General features: G+C 47.9%; 1 protein-coding gene across 4 annotated transcripts in view; it reads left to right on the forward strand.

Moving 5' to 3' along the window:
• The window catches only part of CSNK1G1 (casein kinase 1 gamma 1), an 82,228-nt gene that overhangs the window by 11,931 nt on the left and 49,108 nt on the right, over positions 1-21,189 (forward strand). For 3 of the 4 annotated variants that reach the window (XM_027698116.1, XM_027698119.1, XM_027698117.1), the window contains exons 2-3: positions 9,489-9,902; positions 18,072-18,112. In XM_027698116.1, the coding sequence (XP_027553917.1) occupies positions 9,725-9,902; positions 18,072-18,112 (219 nt within the window). In that variant the 5' untranslated portion in view covers positions 9,489-9,724. Of the gene's footprint in view, positions 1-9,200; positions 9,322-9,488; positions 9,903-18,071; positions 18,113-21,189 lie in introns of those variants that run through there. The other variant, XM_027698120.1, reaches the window with a different exon arrangement.

A 21,189-nucleotide genomic window follows, 5' to 3' on the forward strand; every position in this document is an offset into this window, starting at 1 on the left:
CAATGCCCAAACCCTTGCACTGAATTAGGTACTTGCATGAAATTCCTTTTCTGAAGGCACCTCGTTCTGATGCAGCTTCATAACTTCACTTCTGTTGTGTGGAAGTGGAATTTTCTCCAAGGCTTTGCTGCTTTGTAGTGACCCTTGGACACTGAGGGAGCCCCTACTCCTGTGTTTAGGGCTCAGTGCTGCGAGAGGTCAGATATTTTCCTATCTCCTGAGCCATTAGGTGCAAATGCTGAGCATCTAATGGCTCATCCTGAATCTTGCCTGTGGTGTCTGAAGCTCATTGTAGGAGCTGGTATGAGACTTGGTGGAGGTTTGGTGTCCTTCTGCTCTGCAGTAACAAAGAAACCATTCTCCTTGTTTGTCTTCAGCTTTTTGAGGTGCCCTGGGTATTGGTGGGACAGAAAGAAGGCAAACTGTTCCCATCTGGCAACCCCAAGCCAAGCCTGGGGACCTGGAGCTCTTCTCAAGCTGGGATATAGAGAGGCTCCATCTGAATACCCCCTCATTGCTGTTCTGTAATGATACTTTTTATGGATACTGGGTGGCACTGGACACAAATGTGTCCTTCCACAGGGGAAGCACGCACCTCCTGAATGCTGGGCTCCCCTGGACACATGGCCAGCTGCCTCTCAGCACCTCAGGGCTGCCTGTCGACTCGAGCTGAATTCCACTAGCACAGCTTCTACCCACCCTTGCCATCAAGGGGTCTTTGATTTCCTTTGATCCCATCTCCTCAACCTCACAAGGACTTTTCTTCTAGTAAGAGGCTTTTCCTTGCCTCACACGCCATGAGAGCTGCATTGGCTCTGAACTTGATACTTGCGTTCCCTTCTGAAAGCAGAAAAAAAGCACTTCATGGTTTGGATACTGCAAAGGTTTTTTGGGCTTTTTTTGTGTTTAGCTGCCAAATTCACCAGTCTTTTCAAGCTCTTGGAGCCTGTCTGCAGTTCATCCTCCGGGCTGCTTTTCCTTGCCAGGCAATGTGCACATAAAACACTCGTGGATGATTGAGGTGCACCTGTGTTACATTAGGCTGTAAATCTGCAAAATCACTTTTGCTGCCAGTGATCCAAGGCTGCTCCAGAGCCTGGGCTGCTGTGGTGGTCTTGGAAAGGACTTGCTCATCATCGTTGACACCAGCAAACTACATCCATCAGCCACCGTGGATGCACCTGAACCCTCCTGGCATGGGTCATTCCTTGATGATGGATGTACATGGCTGTCTAGAAGTCAACTTTTCCCCTTTCTTCTTCTGAAAGGAAGGGGATGGTGTAGGCATGTCTGCACCTCTCTTTTTACTGTTAAGCAACTTGGTATTTGAAGATGAAAATAAAAATACAGGTCTATGAGATGCCTGGATATCAGAGAAGAGAATGTCTGCAGGGTTCTCATCCTGCCCCAGGTCTCTTGCAGACCCTTTGCTGCTGCCAGTTTTTTCCTCGTTTTCTCTGTAGCATCCCTATAAATATCTATTTCTGCTGGAAACTGATCTTACATGGCTTCACACAGCCTGTTTTGTGAGCAGAGCTGGGATCCTGACCACCAGGCTTTTTGAGAAGCCTTTCAGAGATTGGACTTGACAGTCTTGGTGGTCTTTTCTGACCTTTACAGTTCTAAACGCTGGATTGTAAAGCTGCGGTCGGTTGCTGTAAAATCAGGAGGTAGATCTCAAAACTGCTGTTGGTGTGAGGGTTCCCTCCCATGGCAGGGGCTGCAGGACCCCAGGGCGCTGAGGGCTCTGGGGCTGGTGCTGGGCAGGCTCAGTGTGTGGGCCGAGCACCTGCGTTGGTTGGTGCTGCTGACAGCAGAGGTTTGGCTCTCTGACAGGCTTTTCTGCAGAGGGATGGTGTCTGATGTTGTGCTCAAGCCTCAGAAGATAGAGGGGAGCTGATCTGGCAGTTGCTCTTCAGTGTTTTCTCTGCCCAGCCTAAAAAAAACCCGAAAATATGCAGAGCTCAGGTTTCATTAGGGGATTTTTTCGCTTTGTTCGAGCATTCAACTGTTCCTTAGCTGCTCCAGCATAATCCACCTCTTCATAAACAGCACTAACCCTCTTTTTCTGTCAGATTATGGTCTCTAGTGCTTTGTTACATCTATAGGAATATGCATCTGTGGCTGCTGGCACGTGCTTGGCTGGGACTCAACTGGGGAAGAGAAGTCGATGGATCGAGCTCAGTCACACAAACCACTTCCCTGGAAAATGCTTTATGCTTTGTTTTGACTCTCCTTGTGTGGAAGAACTAAATTACCAAGTAAATTTCTTTTTCCCTCCGTGGCATTCCTTGTTTCCCTGCTGAGCTTGCATGGAGGGGATTGAGAGCAAAGTTCAGGAATGAACTTAGAGAATGAATGCTTAGATTGCTCTTGGTGAAACGATCAACCAAGACCCACTTGGAAAAGGAACTTGCCATCATATTTAGTTGAGGATTATACAATTAATGTGTTTTAGCACATTCACAATGTCTTCGAGGAAAAGACCTCATCAAAGTTCACTTCCCCCAGATGGAAAAGGGTATGAGTTTGTTTGGGTTCATCCCTGTCCATAAAAACTGTAATTGGGGGATGTCAACTTGGCAGTCCTGGGCATTCATGAGTCAGGAATGGTGTAGTGATCCACAGTTGTTCATCTTTCTCTCTTCCCAGCAATTTAGACTTAAATACTGTTTGTGTGCCTCCTTGTTTTCTGCCTGTGAAGCACTAAACAAAACTAACTGCACAAGCTGAAGATTAAATTGTTGGGTCAAATGATTCAACAGAAGCAATTTGTAATGTTTAAAAGGCATCTGCATCCTTCAAGGCTGGGAAGAATCTCCCAAGTGTGGGGCATCTGACGTGACGTGCACCTGCTCGCCGTAGTCTGCAACCAGCTTTGTCAGTGCTGTTCCCAGCTTGAAACTGCAACAGAGAATTTTGACCTACTTTTTCAGTTTTTCTGTTGTTTTGCACAACATTGAGGACACTGAAACCAGGTCAGTCTAGTGCTGGTTGGAGAAGCACAGATAAATGCTGATCTCCTCTGTGTGGAGGTGCTGCTGGGGTACAGGTGGGTAGTTGAAATGCATCTCCTGGTAGAAAACCCTCCACATAACCAAAAAGCTCTTGAGTGGGAGAGAAAAAGGCAAAAAAACCCCCAAAAGATATTTCTTGTGGCTAGGTGGCGAAAGCATTCAGCCTTGAATCCTCCCTTCCTTGGCTTGTGTAATAGCCAGGCACGAGAGCAGAGTCCTCTTCCAGGTCAGACCATGAGTGTCAATCTGCTGGAGGGCATGAAGGCTCTGCAGAGGGATCTGGACAGGGTGGATTGCTGGGCCAAGGCCAGTCTGATGAGGTTCGACAAGGCCAAGTGCCAGGTTCTGTACTTGGGTTGCAACAACCCCATGGAATGCTCCAGGCTTGGAGATAAGTGGCTGGAAAATGGCCCAGCAGGAAAGGACCTGGGGGTGCTGGTGACAGCCGCTGAATGTGTGGCCCAGGTGGCCAAAAAGGCCAGCAACATCCTGGCTTATGCCAGAAATAGTGGGGCCACAGGCCCAGGGCAGTGCCTGTCCCTCTGTGCTGGGCACTGCTGAGGCCACACCTCGAATCCTGGGGTCAGTTCTGGGCCCCTCATGACAAGAGACATTGAGGGGCTGGAGCGTGTCCGAAGAAGGGAACGGAGCCAGGGAAGGGGCTGGAGCACCAGGAGCAGCTGAGGGAGCTGGGGGGGCTCAGCCTGGAGAAAAGGAGACTCAGGGGAACCTTCTTTCTCTCTCGAGGTCCCTGATAGGAGCATGGAGCCAGGTGGGGGTCAGACTCTGCTCCCAGGGAACAAGGACGGGATGAGAGGAAATGGCCTCAAGTTGTACCAGGGGAGGTTTAGGTTGGATATTGGGGAAATTTTCTTCATGGAAGGCATTGTTAAGCTTTGGAACAGACTGCCCAGAGCAGTAGTGGAGCCACCATCCCTGGAAGTGTTAAAAAACCATGTGGATATGGCACTTGGGGACATGGGTAAGTGGTGACCATGGCAATGCTGGGTTAACTGTTGGACTCTTAGAGGGCTTTCCCAGCCTTGATGATTCTGTGCTTCTAAGATAGGATGTTTGGCTATCTGTTCGTTTTTCTCCTCAGGAGCAGGGCAGATCTCATAACTTTTATTTTCTCATTAGTAGAACAGCAGCTTTGCCAGGAGTGAGTAACAGGATGGTTTTGGAAAAAGAAAATTTTGTTGGGGCCAGTTGGAAGGACAGAAGCAGAATAAGAAATGGAACATCATGAAAGGAGGAGATGAGGCAGTGGGATGAGAAGGTGTGAAGGGACCTGAAGCCAGTGGATTGTGTCCTTGTAGAAGAGAGCAGAGCTGTCAGCAAAGGGTTTACTAATTGTGTTTTATTAAAGGCAGAGCGGTGACACCTCGAAAGCTGTTACTGTTACAGTGAGGCAGAGGACACAAAGGCAGCTTGTTCTTCTAAATTTAGGGGTGTAAACTCATAAAATGAGTTGGCAGATGCTGAGAACGTGAGTGAACACATCATATATGTCCTGGTTTCCACATGTTCCTCATACCCTGCACCCTCGTTCCCTGCTGTCCCTTTTCCAGAGGATGAGCCCTTTATCCCGATCCGTGGTAAAGCCAGCAAAGTTTTCTGCTGCTGAAGGCTCTACTTTTTACACGGTCTGAGGGTGGAAGCTGATGAGCTCATATCTGTATGTTTATAACATGTCATTTGAGAGTCCTGGAGGATTTTGAGGGCTTTGAAGTCATGTGGGAAGTAGCAGATCTTGTCTGGAAAGCGCTCTCCAGATCAGGAGACTCACCAGACGTATTACACAGGCACATGGGGTGGGTGTTGGAAAACCCAGTGAGAAGGCATGTGCCTTGTCCTAAAGCAATGATCTTGGAGCTGCTTTGAGGAATTGAGGTCCTGTGTCTGTAGGCAGCAGGGTGACATCACCCATCCTAGCAGAAAACGGGGCTTTCTTGAAGGTTTCTTCTTAAAAGAAGAAAAAAGGAATTGTAGGGCTGCTTGTTGGGGTGTTGCTCCGTCTGCCAGGCATTTGCAGTTTGATTTCTGGCATGTATTGACTCTTTCATGGATCAAAACCACACACAGACCCAGACTAGATCTGCTTGCTTTGATTTGAAGTAGTGGGGCTTCATTCACAATTTCAGACTGGACAGATTTCTGAAATCATGCCACAAACCAAGAGTTGGACAACTCTCATTCATATCCTGGAAGGGTCTCCAGGGTAACTCAAGGAGATCAAAGAAGTTTTGAGTGCAAGGGAAGTGAGCTTCTCCTTAGAAGGGTAGGAACAAGGGTGGTTTTGACTTCTTCACACCAGTCTCTCATTTATTTGTCCTATCCTATGGCTGCTCTCAGACTGAAGGGCTTCCCTGTGAAACCGGGAGGCTCTGAGCAATGTCTGTGCCATAACGAGGAAGTGGTAAAGTGATTAAAGCTTTCTTCACACTGCACTGTGCTACTGATCTCAACACCAACAGCAGCTGCCTTCCAGTGCTACCTGGAAACGTCCAAGACCAGGTTGGACAGGGCTTGGAGCAACCTGGGCTAGTGGAAGGTGTCCCTGCCCATGGCAGGGGGTGGAATGAGATGAGCTTTGAGGTCCTTTCCAACCCAAACCATTCTATGATTCAACACCATCTAGAAGCTGGTTTGTAGCTGTAACACTGCGGTGTTATTGATGGAGGTGAGGTCATGACTTAGACCTTGGGTCTAAGTGTTTGGAAGTGTATAGAACACAGAGCTGTTGGTTTTTATTTAGCTAACTGTGCTTCAAGTGATTTCCTTTCAAGCCTTGTGTCTTTCATTAAATAACTGTTCCTGTGTCTCCAACTGTATTGTAGTGAAATGAATCCTGGAATTGGGCTGAGTCACCATTAGGAAAGTATCTTCAAGCAGCTCTGTTCAAATGGAAGTAACTTTGAAGAGCAATCTTGCTGAGTGGGTGGAAAGGTAGGAAGGGAAATCGTTATGAAGAAGTTTGAATTGTGGCAGGAAATCGTCCTGGTGTTCTGAGCAGCCTTTAAATATTAATGCGACTGAATTCAGGTTGCAGTCTGGTCTTCATTCTTCTGCCTCTCCTTCTCCAAATCTGAGTGCTTTGCTAGTCCTCCAAGGCCATATTTGATGCCATATTTACTGCTGTTGTTTTTAATACGTAGTAACGACTGTGAGATCTGTGTGTGATCCCATGTACTGAGAGCTGGGCTCTGCTCGTAGGCTTGGCCCTTATAAAGAGGTTCTCAAGCACTTGGTTCACTCATCCATCACTGCTCTGAATTCCTGTTTGCAGGAGGCTTTCAGCTGAGAGAGGATGTTTAGTGTTTGCAGACTGTCAGGCGTGACCTTTTCATCCTTCTCCCTGGGGAGACCTCATCCAGATGGGGAGCGGGGGAGGGATGGAGGCGTAGGAGCTCATAACCGGTAACATCTTATTTCACAAGCCAGAAAATGCGTGGTGGAACTCTGGGCCTGCCTGAGGAAAACGGAGTTGCTTGTCCCATCTGAGATGTGCTGAGCAAGGGGTAAACTGGGCAGGGTGTGTGCTTTTGCTAGAGACGTCTTTCTGTTTCCTTTTCTGAGTTCTGGAGTTGTTGCTCATGGATTATCCAACCTTGATGAAAATAATTACTTTAGTTTCCTGGGGAAATAAATCCTCCTCTCTGGCTTTGGTGGGATCAAGTGTGTTTTCCAAAGTGCTGCTGTTTTTTACTCCTGGAATTCCTGCGTTCTGCTCATCTTTCTCAGGGATCCAGCCCTAGAAGCACTCCAGCATCATAGAATTGTTTGTGATGAAAAAGCCCTCTGAAATCATCGGGTCTAGCTGTTCCCCCAGCACTACCAAGGCAACCTCTAAGACATGTCTCCGAGTACCACACCCATATGTTTTATCACATGGAAGATGTAGTTTAACTGAAAGTTAAACAACATTTGGCTGCAATGGTCTGTGTCTACTTCTCTTGCCATAGCAGAGATAAAGACCAAAACTTCCCCCACTCCAGCTTTAGCTTTCTAAATTTTATCAGAAGCACCTAAATCCACCAGCTACTGGAGGTCTTCACATTAGGTTTCAGATCCACAGCAAAATTCTGTAGTTTCACTAACTGTCCTTGTCAATGTTGTTTGTTTTGAATTTGTTTTGAAGCCAACCCAGGGATGGCCTGGGGTGGAGTCCAGCCCAAGTGCTTTTCTGATACCTGATAGAGCCTCCTCAGTGCTCCTGCAGGCCTGTTCCACAGGCAGACACAACCGTGCTTGTGTCTACGCTGGGCAGGGCACCTGAAGGACGTGGAGATGTCTCTGATGAGAAAGCAGTTTGTCCGGTTTGCTGGTAACGGACGTTTGCTGCTTATCCATATTCAGCTCTAAGTATTAAATCTTTAATTAATTGGAGGGATGAGTAAAGCTTGGTAATGTGAAATAATTTCTTGTACATGAACATCTCCAGCTCTCCTGTGTGGGCCAGTGGTGCTGAATCACAAATGGTGTTTCCCACATTGTTTCGGGAGCATGTTGGGAGCTTGACACTTCAGGTTTTGGGTCGATGTGGCCAAACCAGTGGTGTGGCTGTGACACAGAGGTTCCCAGGTGACCTGGTGATTTCCAGACCTCCTGGACGTGCTGCAGAGATGCTGTGTGATGTTTCCTTCAGGGATCCACCGTTGTGCAGAGCAACAGGGAGAATTCCAGTGCCTGAAGGGGGCCTACAGGAAGGCTGGAGAGGGACTTTTTGCAAGAGCAAGCAGTGATAGGACAAGGGGGAATGGCCTTAAGCTGAAAGAGGAGAGAGTTTGAGAACTGCATCACAAGCATCTCCAGAGTACCTGATACCATCTCCTGATGCAGCGTCTTACAACCAAAGCATCCATCAGCCTTTCCCTTCATCCTGCCAAGTGCTTGGGGAAGCTCATGCACTGCCACTGGTACTTCTAGGCAGTCCCCTCAGGCCCTCTGTTCCTACAGAGGCTTCAGAGTTTCATGTGTGAGTGGTAGAACTTCCTCCTGGTTGCCATGGGGCCAAGCTGAACCATTTGGCTGCACTAATGACTCAGTGTGAGTTCATGTCCTAGGAATGGTCTCAGGGTGAAATATTGATCTTCCATGCACTCCCTGGACTGCACTTGTGGGACAGGACCTCCAGGGTCCATACAGCTCCTGCCTGTCTCCTTTGGGCTGGTCCCTGAGCACAGAAGAACCACTTGGCCTGCAGGGGTTGAGAAGCATCTGTCTCTTGTCCCCTTTTGACTAAGTTATCAGGAGTTATAAGGTGCTCAGGAGGTGCGCTGTCGCTGGCTGGAGTACTCCAGAGCTGCTCCACAGAGTTGTGGTGATGCCAGGTTTGGACATATGGGAGGAAAGCTTACTGCAGTTCCCCTGGGAGAACTGCCAGGCTTCGGTTTGCCCATCATGGATGTGGCTGCTGGAGAAGATGGGGATCTGAGCAACCTGCTAGTGGAAGGTGTCCTGGCCCATGGCAGGGTGTTAAAATGAGATGAGATGAGATGACCTTTGAGGTCCCTTCCAACCCAAACCAGTCTGTGATTCAGTGATTATCTGTATTTCCAAGATCTTGGCTCATGAGTCCCTTATGCAATTTCATTAGAATGTCTGGTTTTCCAACACCTCATTTTTTGGGATAATTAAATCCTGTGAACACTGTGGACTGTGTGTGAATGTAGCTTTCAGGAAACTTTTACCTGGCTTTTTCAAAATAATCTTGCTTTGGCTACTGATTTTGGTCATATCTGTAATACAGTGGTTTCAATTAGCAAATATATCTGAGGTCGATTTGGAGTTGGACTTCAATGGTCCTTGTGCATCCCTTCCAACTTAGGTTATTCAGGATATTCTAGATCAACTTGAAAAGAGGTAAAAAGAAGGAGAATTTGACTTCAGTGTTTCAAAATTTTCTTCTCTTGGCATCTTTCATTGGCCCCTTTGTATTTTTTGTCTGGCTTTTGCATAACACTTTAAAAATGTATGAAGTGAGAAGAAAAAAACTTTGCTCTTCTCACTGGCTTTAAAGGTGGGATGTGTTCTCCTCTCAGTGTCCACCTGACATGCTGGTGTTGTTGGAATGGCTTTGGTTAGTGAGTGTGACATCAGTCCTGGAAGCTCCAGTGGAATCACAGAATGGTTTGGGTTGAAAGGGACCTTAAAGCTCATCCCATTCCACCCCCTGCCATGGGCAGGGACACCTTCCACTAGCCCAGGTTACTCCAAGCCCTGTCCAACCTGACCTTGAACATTTCCAGGGAGGAGATACAGAGCAAGCAGTGGATGGACAGCACTGAGAACTCTTCATAAGGTTGGGGCTTTTTATCAGAAAACTGTTAATAAAATGATAAAGTTCTCCTATAGCTGTTAAATTCCTTCAGGCTGGGAAAGTTCTGGACATTGGCCCTGTTGTACTTTTCTCTCTTGGTATTTTAAAGTAATGATTTTTATTTCATATATCCTTTTTCTTTTCTCCAGGTAAGAAACCAAAAGTAACCTGCCTTTATTGAGTTCTCAAGAACATAATCGACCCCTTGGTACATTATCAAGATGCATTAGGAAACTGGATCCGGTGCCAAAAGAACTCCATGAGTTTCCATGACTCTCTTGAACCCTGACTGATACTTTTGGATATAAATTTCTGTTCTAAGGAGAAGAGTGTGTACTCAAAATCCTTTCTGCCAGCTTGCTGGCAGAGATATTTCACTAAGATCATGGACCATCCTAATAGGGATAAGGATGAAAGGCAGCGGACGACGAAGGGAATGCCGGGAAGGAGCGGGCACGGTTCTCGACCGAGCTCATCGGCATCTTCTGGCGTTCTTATGGTGGGACCCAACTTCAGAGTGGGCAAGAAGATTGGGTGTGGGAACTTTGGAGAACTCAGACTAGGTAAGAAGTAACCATTTTAGTGGCCTGCATTATGCAAATTAGCATTTCACCACTGGAATATAAGTGTGTAAAAACTTACCCTGGCTCGAGAAACGCGTGCACTTGTCTCGTTTCCCAAGTGTCGAGCTGCCTTACCTGAAGCTTCTGACTCAGAAGATGTAACTCCTAACATGATTCTGATTTGCATAAAGTCAAAGGGAATACACTGGAGAGGCCAAAGATGCAAATTTTGAACAATCCCAACAAATGAAGACTGTTCTCAGCGCTGAATGTCTTGCCTAAGGTGAAAACAAATCTTCTTAACTGTGTGAATTGCTAAATCTTGCTCTCAGATTTTTGTCCATAAGCTAGAACACTCTTTTAAAGTGCTAGGTGAGACTCTTTCCAAGCACTCAGACTCGATTCCACATCCTTCTCTAACCTCACTGCCCTAATTCCAGCCCCATCACAGTCTCCCTGCTCTGTCCCATGTGTTGGACTCGCTGGCAGGAGCAGGGCGTGGGATTGGCCATCTGGCTCTGCTCAGCCAGCCCAGCAGCCCATGAATTTTCATGGACTGTTGGTCTTCTAACCTCATCTTGCAGCTGGTCACTCAAACAGATGGTTCCACTAATGCATTGTTTGTTTAGGACTACTCAAGAGCTCAGTGCATTGGGCTCTTAAGTCGTCCTAACCAAACAATGGTTGTGCTTTAAAAGAGGTGGGGGAAGCACCAGTATTGCTTCCTGTAACCAAAGGGTTATAACAAGTAACTATTGATAGTATCTTTGTAGGTTCCTGCTCAGAATCTATGTCATCTTAAATTAATCTATGCAGTCTCTCACTCTGAGTTTGGGTTGTTGCATCTCTACAAACTGCTGCTTCTCCACAGTGTGAAGATTAACCAGCTCACTTATGGTGTGTCTCAGTAAACGGGTAGTTGGGTTTCAGCATTACATCAGAGACATTTTATTGATTTGCAGGAGCAGAGATAACACTCCAGAGGTGGAGAGAAACCAAGGGCAGGGACGGAAACTCCCATCTTCCTGCACATGAGTATAATTGGCAGCTGAAGATAGGTTTGGATCCTTACAGTGACATAACATTAAAAGCTCTATTGCATTCTCACCCCCCCCAACAGCAAATGTCAGGATCCCCAGGGAGATGTTGAATTGCTTTGTAATCCAAGCTCTGTGCTGAGGTTCAGTGGCTGTAGTGGATCCCTCCAGGTACAGGGCTCTTGGGTTTATTCAGCTGCTGCCCAAATCACAGAATCACAGAACAGTTTGGGTTGGAAGGGACCTTCAAGCCCATCTTGTTCCGCCCCCCTGTCGTGGACAGGGACACCTTCCACTAGACCAGGTTGCTCCAAGCCCTGTCCAACCTGGCCTTTAACACTTCTGGCAATGGGGCAGCCACAGCTTCTCTGGGCAGCCTGTGCCAGGGCCTCACCACCCTCCCAGCCAACAATTCCTTCCCAGTATCCCATCTAACCCTGCCCTCCAACAGTGGGAAGCCATTCCCCCTTGAATTGGTACTTCAGGCCCTTGTCCAAGGGGCTGTTTTGGAGCCCCTTTAGGCACTGAAAGGGGCTCTAAGGTCTCCCTGGAGCTTCTCTTCTCCAGGTGAACACCCCCAGCTCTCCCAGCCTGGCTCCAGAGCAGAGGGGCTCCAGCCCTTGGAGCAACTCCGTGGCCTCCTCTGGACTCGTTCCAGCAGCTCCACGTCCTTCTGCTGTTGGACCCCAGAGCTGGAGGCAGCTCTGCAGGGAGGGGGTCTCACCTGAATGGGGCAGAGGGACAGAATCTGCCCTCCTCTGCTGCCCCTGGTGGTGCTGGGGCTGCAGCTCCTGTTTCCATGATTCTTTTTCACATTTCTCAAAATTTTAGCGGTACTGGGTTTGTGATTAAAGTACAGTTTCATAGCATGTACTTCGGAGAAGAGACTTCACTTCTGAAAAAGTCAGTTTACAGAGAAATTAACTTTGGAAATGCAACACCTGCTAGGTGAGTGGCTGTTTTGTTTTTAATAATACATGTATTGTTAATGCTGGTTAACTAACAATTTGGGCAATGAGCCACACGTACTGATAACAACCATTAGGTGTAAGGTCCTTCCAGGAGCTGTATTACCCTTTTTTTTAAAACTTCTCTTGCTTTTTGCCTGTCACTATCCTTTAAGAACTCCTGTTTGCTCAAATAGCAGCTATTTCTCTTGCACAGACTGGTGGTAATTATGTCTGGGGGGAAGGAGAAGCTGAAATCCGAGCATGCAAGTCTCTGATAACAGTTTTGTCCTGTGAGGATGAATGGTGTGCCCTCCGCTTTTTGACTTTTTTAATATGGTTTCAGAGAAGTTAAACCCCAGTAGTACAGGCAGAGCAAAGCCTGATAAACAAGGGGAAAAGAGATTTTTCCAATTCCCTGGAGAGTTTCTCTGTTTTCAGGTGCTGTGTTTTCACTCCAAGCTGCTCTTGTATCAGGGGAGCTGATTGTTCAGGGAGGAGATGTCATGTGCCTACGGAAGCTGTTTGCTGTGAATATCCAGCTCCCTGCTCAGGGTTGATCTTTCTTCCTGAAAATACAGATTACCCTGGGGATATGACTTTTTTGGAGCATGTGCGAGCAGCACAGTTGGATCCCAGCCCACTGAGGAGATGGGATGGGGAGATGAACACAAAACTCAGCATTTGATAGGAGGAAAGGGGGAAATGGCCACAACCTGTGCCAGGGGCGGTTCAGGTTGGATATTAGGAAAAAATTTCTTCACTGAAAGGGTGGTTGAGCATCAGAACAGGCTCCTCAGGGAAGTGTTGGAGTCACCATTCCTGGAAGTGTTCAGAGAAGGAGTAGATGTGGTACTGCACAATGTGATTTAGTAGGAATGGTGGGATTCAATTGAAGGCTGGACTTGATGACTGATGACCTTGGAGGTCTTTTCCAACCCTAATGATTCTGTGACCTGGCCCAGAATAAGATGGAACAGGGTTAACTGGTGGCTATTTCTTCAGACAGGCTGCAGAGGAGGGGGCCTGGGAGGGCTTTGGTTCCCAACTGGCTCACCCTACTAGCAGGAATATGGTGCTAGCAGGGAGCAGGGGGTCCTGTTTGCCATTCCCATGTCAGATGCTGATGGATTTGGGATTTCATTGCCTTCTGTGCAACACCAAATCATGCAGCTACCTGGTATCTGCCAAGTCAAATCTCATGCTGCCTCAGGAGCTGGAGCACCAGGGAATTTTTTCCCAAACACTGAACCATGAGCCATGGCAGGGATAAATAAGCCTCCACAAAAGTCTCTTTTTTTCCCACTGTTTGACACCCTTATTTAGTAATGCAATTAAATAGGAACTAATGAAAAATTCTTATTGAAGTTTCAGTAAGTTGGGGGGTTTTCTAAAATAAGCATTAAGTTCTGGATAGAGCAGATCATAGAATCACAGAATGGTTTGGGTTGGAAGGGACAGTGAAAGGTTATCTTGTTCTAACCTCCTGCTGTGGACAGGGACACCTTCCACTATCCCAGGTTGCTCCAAGCTCCATCCAACCTGACCTTCAACACTTCCAGGGATGGGGCAGCCACAGCTTCTGTGGCCAACCTGGGCCAGGGCCTCTCCACCTTCACAGCCAACAATTCCTTCCCAATATCCTATCTAACCCTGCCCTCTGGCAGTGGGAAGCCATTCCCCCTTGGCCTGTCCCTCCATCCCTTGTCCAAAGTCCCTCTCCTGCTCTCCTGGAGCCCCTTTAGGCCCTGGAAGGGGCTCTCAGGTCTCCCTGGAGCTTCTCTTCTCCAGGTGAACACCCCCAGCTCTCCCAGCCTGGCTCCAAAATAGTGGGGCTCCAGCCCTCAGAGCAGCTCCATGGCCTCCTCTGGACTCACTCCAACAACTCCATGTCCTTCTTGTGCTGCAGACACAGAGTTTTTACTGGAGACCAAATCTTTTTGTTCTAATGCCAACATTATCTGGCTTTTTCAAAACTGTATGTCGAAGTATTTAAAAATTACCATTAATGCAGCTTTTCTCCCTGGTTTGAGGGTGGAAAAAATAGTTAGGATGGGCTAGATCCGATCCGTATCTTGATTCCTCTTTGATGGGCTGCTGCACCAAAGAGAACTGGGGAGAAGTCTGTGTCTTTATGTGCATCCAGAAGTCAGATGTCAGCATGATTCACACAGAGTTCTCCTGAAGATTCAGCACATCTCAGCAGCGAGTAGCAAGCCCCACGCTAGCAGAAAAGTTTCTTATCTGTAGATTGCCGGGTCAGAGCAGGTGGATCTGATCTGGGAAGGTGCCCCCCAAAAGCAAGAACCACCCAGGCTGTAGTTTGAAGCCAGGAGCTTTGCTTCCAAACAAGTAAAACAATCAAATAAATAATTAAAGATTATAATAGCATCTGGTACTGGGGCTGTAGTTCCCAAATAACAAGGCATAATGTGAATATTGGATGAGAACAATGTGGGACGTGGAGGGCAAGAGCAGATCCTGGGTAGGGTCTACACCAGGAGCTGTTAGCAGGAGACATGTGCTCTAAAAGGGACAACAATCAGGCACATCCTGAGTGCCCACAGAGTCTGGTGTGTGCAGATGCATCACTTTGGAGATGGCTCGCTTTGGGCTCCTCTGGTGCCCGCAATCTGTCCATGTATTTGCTGCATCTCACTGCCAGGCCTTGAGAAATCCGCTTGGCGAGGTTTCCCACGTGAATACCAGCGACTTAATGCATCGCTTCTCCTTTGGAATATGTAGTTCATAATTGTCAGTGGAACTCCCCAAAACTGAGGCATGGACTTACTCACTGCTCCATCAAAAGCTTTGCCTCAACTTGAAAGGCTTTTGTTAGCACAGTTATAGGATCGTTTGTCGTACCAAGTTAAGGTGCAGCTTCTGTTCAGGGCTTGTTTCACTGCACAGGTCACTGTCTCCTGGGAGCCTTTGCTCTTCCATCCTAATCTGCCGTGGGGGAGGAGGAAGGATAAACCATTGCACTTGGGACAGTGTGACAGCAAAACTGAGGGGTAGATGTCAGCCTGGAGCCAGCAGAGAGATTTTGGGGATTTGCTTTGCCATTGTAGCTGGCAAAATAAGCATCTCATGCTGCAGCTTTGGGAAGGGTTTGGAGTTCAGAGGCTGGACCCATTTGCACCCCCTTACATTCAGGGTCTCCCCGTAGTGCTTCAGTGGGGATGCACTGGAGGATGAATTAGTTCATTTACCTTTGGCTGTTGGCCTGATTTCCCAGGCTGGTGTGCTGCTAATCCCAGCTTTTTAACTGAGGAACTTCATTATGAAAATTACCTACTACCTAGTCCTCACCCTCATAAAACAGACCATAATAAGATGAATTATGGCTCTGTGTACATGGAGGGTGTTGGCCATGTCCGTTTTGCCTTGAAACAAGTTTGGAAGAGCACTGTTTCCCTGATGCCGTTGTCCTGCACTGGTGGGAGAGCACAGGTGTTGATGGAAGGGCTGTGGGTGGAAGTGCACCCCTGCCTTGAAAAGGTGTGATGGAGGTCATGGGATCCATAGGGGATGGAGTTCTCATGCCTCCCTCCCTGGAGGCTTTTGCTGTTCAAAGCATCTGACTTTCTCACATATTTGAGCTGGAGCTTCCCTGGCTCAGTGTCCTCAAACTGAGCACCTTCAACCATGTCCTGGGCTCGTCCCCACCAGGGGCAGCAGGTGAGGGCAGGATTCTGCCCCACTCAGGTGAGACCTCCCCCTGCAGAGCTGCCTCCAGCTCTGGGGTCCAACAGCAGAAGGATGTGGAGCTGTTAGAGCCAGTCCAGAGGAGGCCACGGAGCTGCTCTGAGGGCTGGAGCCCCTCTGTTGTGGAGCCAGGCTGGGAGAGCTGGGGGTGTTCACCTGAAGAGAAGGCTCCAGGGAGACCTTTGAGCCCCTTCCAGTGCCTAAAGGGGCTCCAAGAGACCTGGAGAGGGACTTTGGACAAGGGTGTGGAGGGACAGGACAAGGGGGAATGGCTTCCCACTGTTGGAGGGCAGGGTTAGATGAGATGTTGGGGTCAAATTGTTCCCTGTGAGGGTGGAGAGGCCCTGGCCCAGGTTGTCCAGAGAAGTTGTGGCTGCCCCATCCCTGGAAGTGTTGAAGGTCAGGTTGGATGGGGCTTGGAGCAACCTGGGATAGTGGAAGGTGTCCCTGCCCATGACAGGGTGGAACTGGGCAGTCTGTAACTGTCCCTTCCAAACCATTCTGTGATGTTGGTTGGAGCTGCGTCGGGAAGGGGGAGGAGCTACAGCTGCAGCTGCCAGTGGGGCTCATTCTCTGGTCCCTAACACAGAGCAGGTATTCCAGGTGTTTTTAGGCTGCCTTCCCTCAATGTCCTCATGTCTTCTCGCCTTCAGCCATTGCTGCAGCCCAGGTCTGTCTCAGAGAGTGAAGCAGTTCATCTGTCATCTGCTTTTCCAGCAGTTTGGCCTTTTAGCCCCTCAGTGCTTTCCAGTGTCTGAGTATTCCCAATGAAACTACAAAACCTCCTTTCTACACTTTGTTTCCAGTCTGGGCATAATACTATGTCTTTTACTGGAAAGAAATAAATGGAAAGCACCCTGTGTATCAGGGGTTAGTGCTGGGGCTCAGCTTTCACCTCTGCCTGCAGAAACACCTCCCTGAGGATATTTAACCTCGCATTTAAATGCCTGCCCTGTGTTAAACTGCATCACCAGTTACCAGAACAGGTTGGAGCTATAAAATTTTGCCTTCCTGATGGATGTTAAAGCAGTATGCTTGATGCAGGCTGAGCCTGGGAACACCTAATCCCAAATTTAGAGGCCAGAACTACCCTGAGAGATACAGCAGGGAAAGCATCAAAAGAAGTGAAATGTAGAAAACATGAAGCTGTTATAAAGTAAACTAAATTTCCCTTGATATTTCAGGATTTAAAAACGACTGTCTGTCTTCTCTCATGTTCATAATGTCTTTAATTTGATTGAGTCTCCCAGTGCTGTTGTGTTGTATCTGTGTGCTGAGGAGGACACAGCATGGTTTTAATGCTGCCATGTGGATATGGCAGAGCTGCTCCTGCCTGCTCTGAACGATGTCACTCCCTGTCCTGGGCTTTCTCAAGAGCTGGGCTGTGCAAAGCATCAATATCTATGACAGGAATTGGAAAATAAGTGTGTAACACAACCGGGCTGATGCTACAAATAAATGCTGATAACTTCCAGCCTGGATTGCTTCTGTATTTTAGAGCTACAGTTGCTGAATGGAAGCATGACTATGCTGTGGCAGTGCTAAGCAGTGATGAGCAAAGGTCAATGCTTCCCTGGCTAAATTCATGGGTAGCTTTTTGTGTTGGGGGCTGCCCTCCTCAAAGGGGACAGTGGGACCAGAGGAGGTCAGAAAGGTAGAGGGTGCCAGCGTGGTGGGACGGAGCAGATCCAAGGCTTGCCTGAGTGTCCTTCCCTAGTGGGATCTCTTCCTGGAGACTTTGCTGTCAGGCATGAGCAATGTGGAGGTGAAGGGGAGGGGATTGCTCAGATTCCCTGGCAGAGGAACCGGAGGACATTGAGTGATGCTGTAACTGGCAGCATCAGAGCACAAGGAGAGATGCTCTGTGACACATGTAGCTGTGCATTGCTGCCACGGGTCGCTGAGGGGGCCAAGGGCTCCCTTCAAACACCAGACAGGCTCCTGGAGGAAAAATTCCCCTCCAGCTGTAGCACACACAGGTCCCAGAGCTCTGGCTCAGCTGGACGTGTGCTCGGCTGGTTGTGCTCATCCTACGCTCCCCCTTCGTGCTTCCCAGAGCATGATTAACCTGGTGAAACTCCCTAGAGATTCCAGCATGAAATTGTTATGTGTCCGACAGATCCAAGACACTTCCAAAAGAAATGATGCTCTGTCTCTTCAGTTTTTTGTCCCCCAGATGTCTTTGGCATGATGTAGATAATAAAACCCCATGTCTCTGGGATACCTCCTCTAAGGCATGCACGGAACATAAGTGCTGCCCTAAAACACAATTCCCTTGTGGTGAGGGGAAGGTGGTGTTTGCCTGCCCTGCTGAACTGCTGCAACTGATTATTTTGAGGCTTACACTTTGTTAAAGGCAGGAACATTGTGGGGAATTGCAAAAACAGCCCTTTGGCAGCAGTGACACTTCCTTATTGTGCCTCGAGTTGCGAGTGCTGAATGTGGAACTAAAAGATTTTTTTCTTTTCTCCTTACAGGTAAAAATCTCTACACCAATGAATATGTAGCGATCAAACTGGTGAGTAGAAGCTTCAGGTGCCCTTAAATGACTTGTACTTCATGTTAAAAATTCAGACCAAAAGGAAATTTCTCACTTTGGGCTCAGTGCTGCTCTCACCCTCAGCTAGAATGACTTATTAAAGCTAACATAAATTCTTAAGAACACTAAAAGCAAGGGAAGAACCCATCCTTCCACCTGCTGAGTGCTTTTGGTATCTAACTGGTCTGTAGCTGTCCTACAGCAGCGAGTGAAGGGCACTGAGGGTGGGTTTGCCACCTCTTCCTGCTCCATAGCTTGAGCCTTTCTGTTCAGGACTCCATGGATTCTCCAGTTGTCAGAGCATTTGGTCAGGAACCTGGCATGATACAGCCTGCTGCTCCATGTCTTTGGAGTCGAGAGACAGGAAAGAGGGAGTTTCTGTGGTTCAAATACCCTTGGGGAGTAGGGCACAGCTCGATCTCATACGATGCCGAGAGGCTGCAGGTGCAACAGGCAAAACAAGATCCAGTTTGGTGAAGGTCAGTCTTTGGCTGCTGTGTGTGGCCAGGAGATACAGTCACATCATCTGTGGTATCTGGGGGATGGGGAACTCCCTGACTTATAACACTTGCAGATTTATAAACTCACAGCCCAGTAGTTTGTGTTTATGCCTTAACTTTTCCTATCTATAAACTAAGACTTTCCTTGGTCCCCGGAAGTTTTCAGATTCAATTTCTTCAGCTGATGTGCTCTCTTCTCACCCGAATGCTCTTTAATCATGATCCAAACCCTAAAACCTGCAGTGAAAGTTGTGATTCTAGCTTGATACTGGCAGCAAACCTGCCTGTTTGTCCTGGTGATGCTGTCTGGCAAAATGACAGGAATCACTCCAGTTACAGAAGACCAAGATGGATGTGGTGCATTAATTGTGATCACGTTCAAGTGCCACAGATTCCATATCTCTGGCACTCTCCTTATGATGCACAGTCAATGAAAAATAATCAGGGCTTTGCAGGTGAGACTTGTTTTCGAGGCTGTTGGCAAATGTCAGAGGATATTCCCCAAAGTAAATAAATAAACACCTGCAGTGGAGTTTAGGATCAGAATTGCAGGATGGTTTGGGTTGGAAGGAACAGTTAAAGATCATCCAGTTCCACCCCCTGCCATGGGCAGGGACACCTTCCACTATCCCAGGTTGCTCCAAGCTCCGTCCAACCTGGCCTCGAGCACTTCCAGGGATGGGGCAGCCACAGCTTCTCTGGGCAACCTGGGCCAGGGACTCCCCACCTTCACAGCCAGCAATTCCTTCCCAGTATCCCATCTAACCCTGCCCTCTGGCAGTGGGAAGCCATTCCCCATTGTCCTGTCCCTCCATCCCTAGTCCAAAGTCCCTCTCCATCTTTCTTGGAGCCTCTTTAGGCACTGGAAGGGGCTCTCAGGTCTCCCTGGAGCCTTCTCCAGGTGAACACCCCCAGCTCTCCCAGCCTGTCTCTGTAGGGGATGCCCATGATATGGATCCCCATGACGAAGGAGGACTTGGTTTTTAAGCAATAGAAGATGTGCTGTGTACACAGACAAGGTGTTTTATTCAGTCAATAACGCTCCTAATTTGCTTTCAAAGATACTCCTCCAAAGTTATCGCATTGAAAACCATAAGGAAGTAATAGTCCAGGTAAAACACAGCTGGACTAGTCCAAAGTCTTTTTTCCTTTCAAAAAAGTGCCTGCAGTGACGCCTCCCAGCAACCTGAAGCCTTTCCACAGCCATATGGCTCCATGGCATTGCCTCAGGCTGCCTTAATCTGACCTATTTTTCTGGTTGTGTTCTTTCCTCTTTTTTTCTTCTTTTCTTTTGTGTCCTCCCAAATAATTGAGTGTTAAAGCAGTTACTCTGCAACACATTTCAGGGTTTTTTGCCCTGTTGTGATTCAAGCTGGAATTACCATCTGATGACCATCCAGGTGTTCACGTACCTGGTCTGTCTTGGAGAATTTTTATGAGGGAACAGTAGAAAAGGTGGGGGTTCCTTGGTCTCCTAATCTTAGAGAAGATTCCTCAGGGGTAGGAATTACTCACCCTTGTCAGCAGCAAATATGCTGCTCTTACATGTGGACTTAACTGCAATTTCCTTTATCCTTCAAATAATTCCTGGATTAGTGGTGGAGTAGCTGCTTTTGATGTACTTGTAGGCAATGTTTTCTTTTATCTGCATTGTTGGACCAAGTCAGAGCTCTGCTCCAAGTCCTTCTGGCTGTGAGATTCTCTTCTGCCACTTCAGCCCTGCTGTCTCAGCTATTCCTGCCTCCTGTCATGATGTTAAAGCTGGAAAATGAGGTTTCTTTTGTGGGGTTTAGGTTTCTTTTTGGGGTTGAGGCTGCACCTTGGAAAGTTGCTGGCGGTGGAGATGAGTCCCTGTGTTCTGTCTTCTGTGGTGTCACCGTATAGCTCCTGGTCCTGCTCTTCAAATGAGTTCAAGCTGAGGTCAAGGGCATCTGGTTTAATCTTCCAAGGGTTTTCAAAGCTGGATTGCATATGGTAGGAATTCCTTCCCTGGAGGAGGTCAGCCTGGTGATGTTCAGCTGTAGCCTGGGCGCAGTACCAGGCCGCACCCTCTCGTAGCGACAGTGGCACCATTGGTGCAAGCTGTGGATTTTCGCCATTGGACAGCAGCAGTTCAGTTATTTTTGCTGCAAACACGACATCTGCCAGCATCCCTAAGCCCTTGGTCTACAGGACAACCATCTGTTCTGGTATGATCTTCTCAGAAGCTGCCACAACTCTGGCAAACGTCCTGGGCTCAGGCTCCGGCAGCTCCTACTGCAGCAGTGGCTCGGGACTCCTTCCCTGATTTCATCATGAGCAGCATCACATCCTGCTACATCAATCCTTGCCCCTTTTTATTGGGATAAATTAACTATTCCCTGAACAGGCTGAGTTCCTGTTGCCCTGAATCCCTGCACTCTTCAGGTGTCTGCAGACTCTCCCTCGAGCCACCAGTAGCAATTATCTTAATTTAAATGTGACTTACATAACAAACTAGTTTGTCTGTTGCTTTATATTTGCCTTCAGTGCAGGTTCAGTTTTGCCTTCAGAATATTTTTCCCCGTTGTTTTCAAA

Source organism: Neopelma chrysocephalum, unplaced genomic scaffold (genome assembly GCF_003984885.1).
Source record: "Neopelma chrysocephalum unplaced genomic scaffold, ASM398488v2 Primary Assembly neopelma1_124, whole genome shotgun sequence".
NCBI lineage: Eukaryota > Metazoa > Chordata > Aves > Passeriformes > Pipridae > Neopelma > Neopelma chrysocephalum.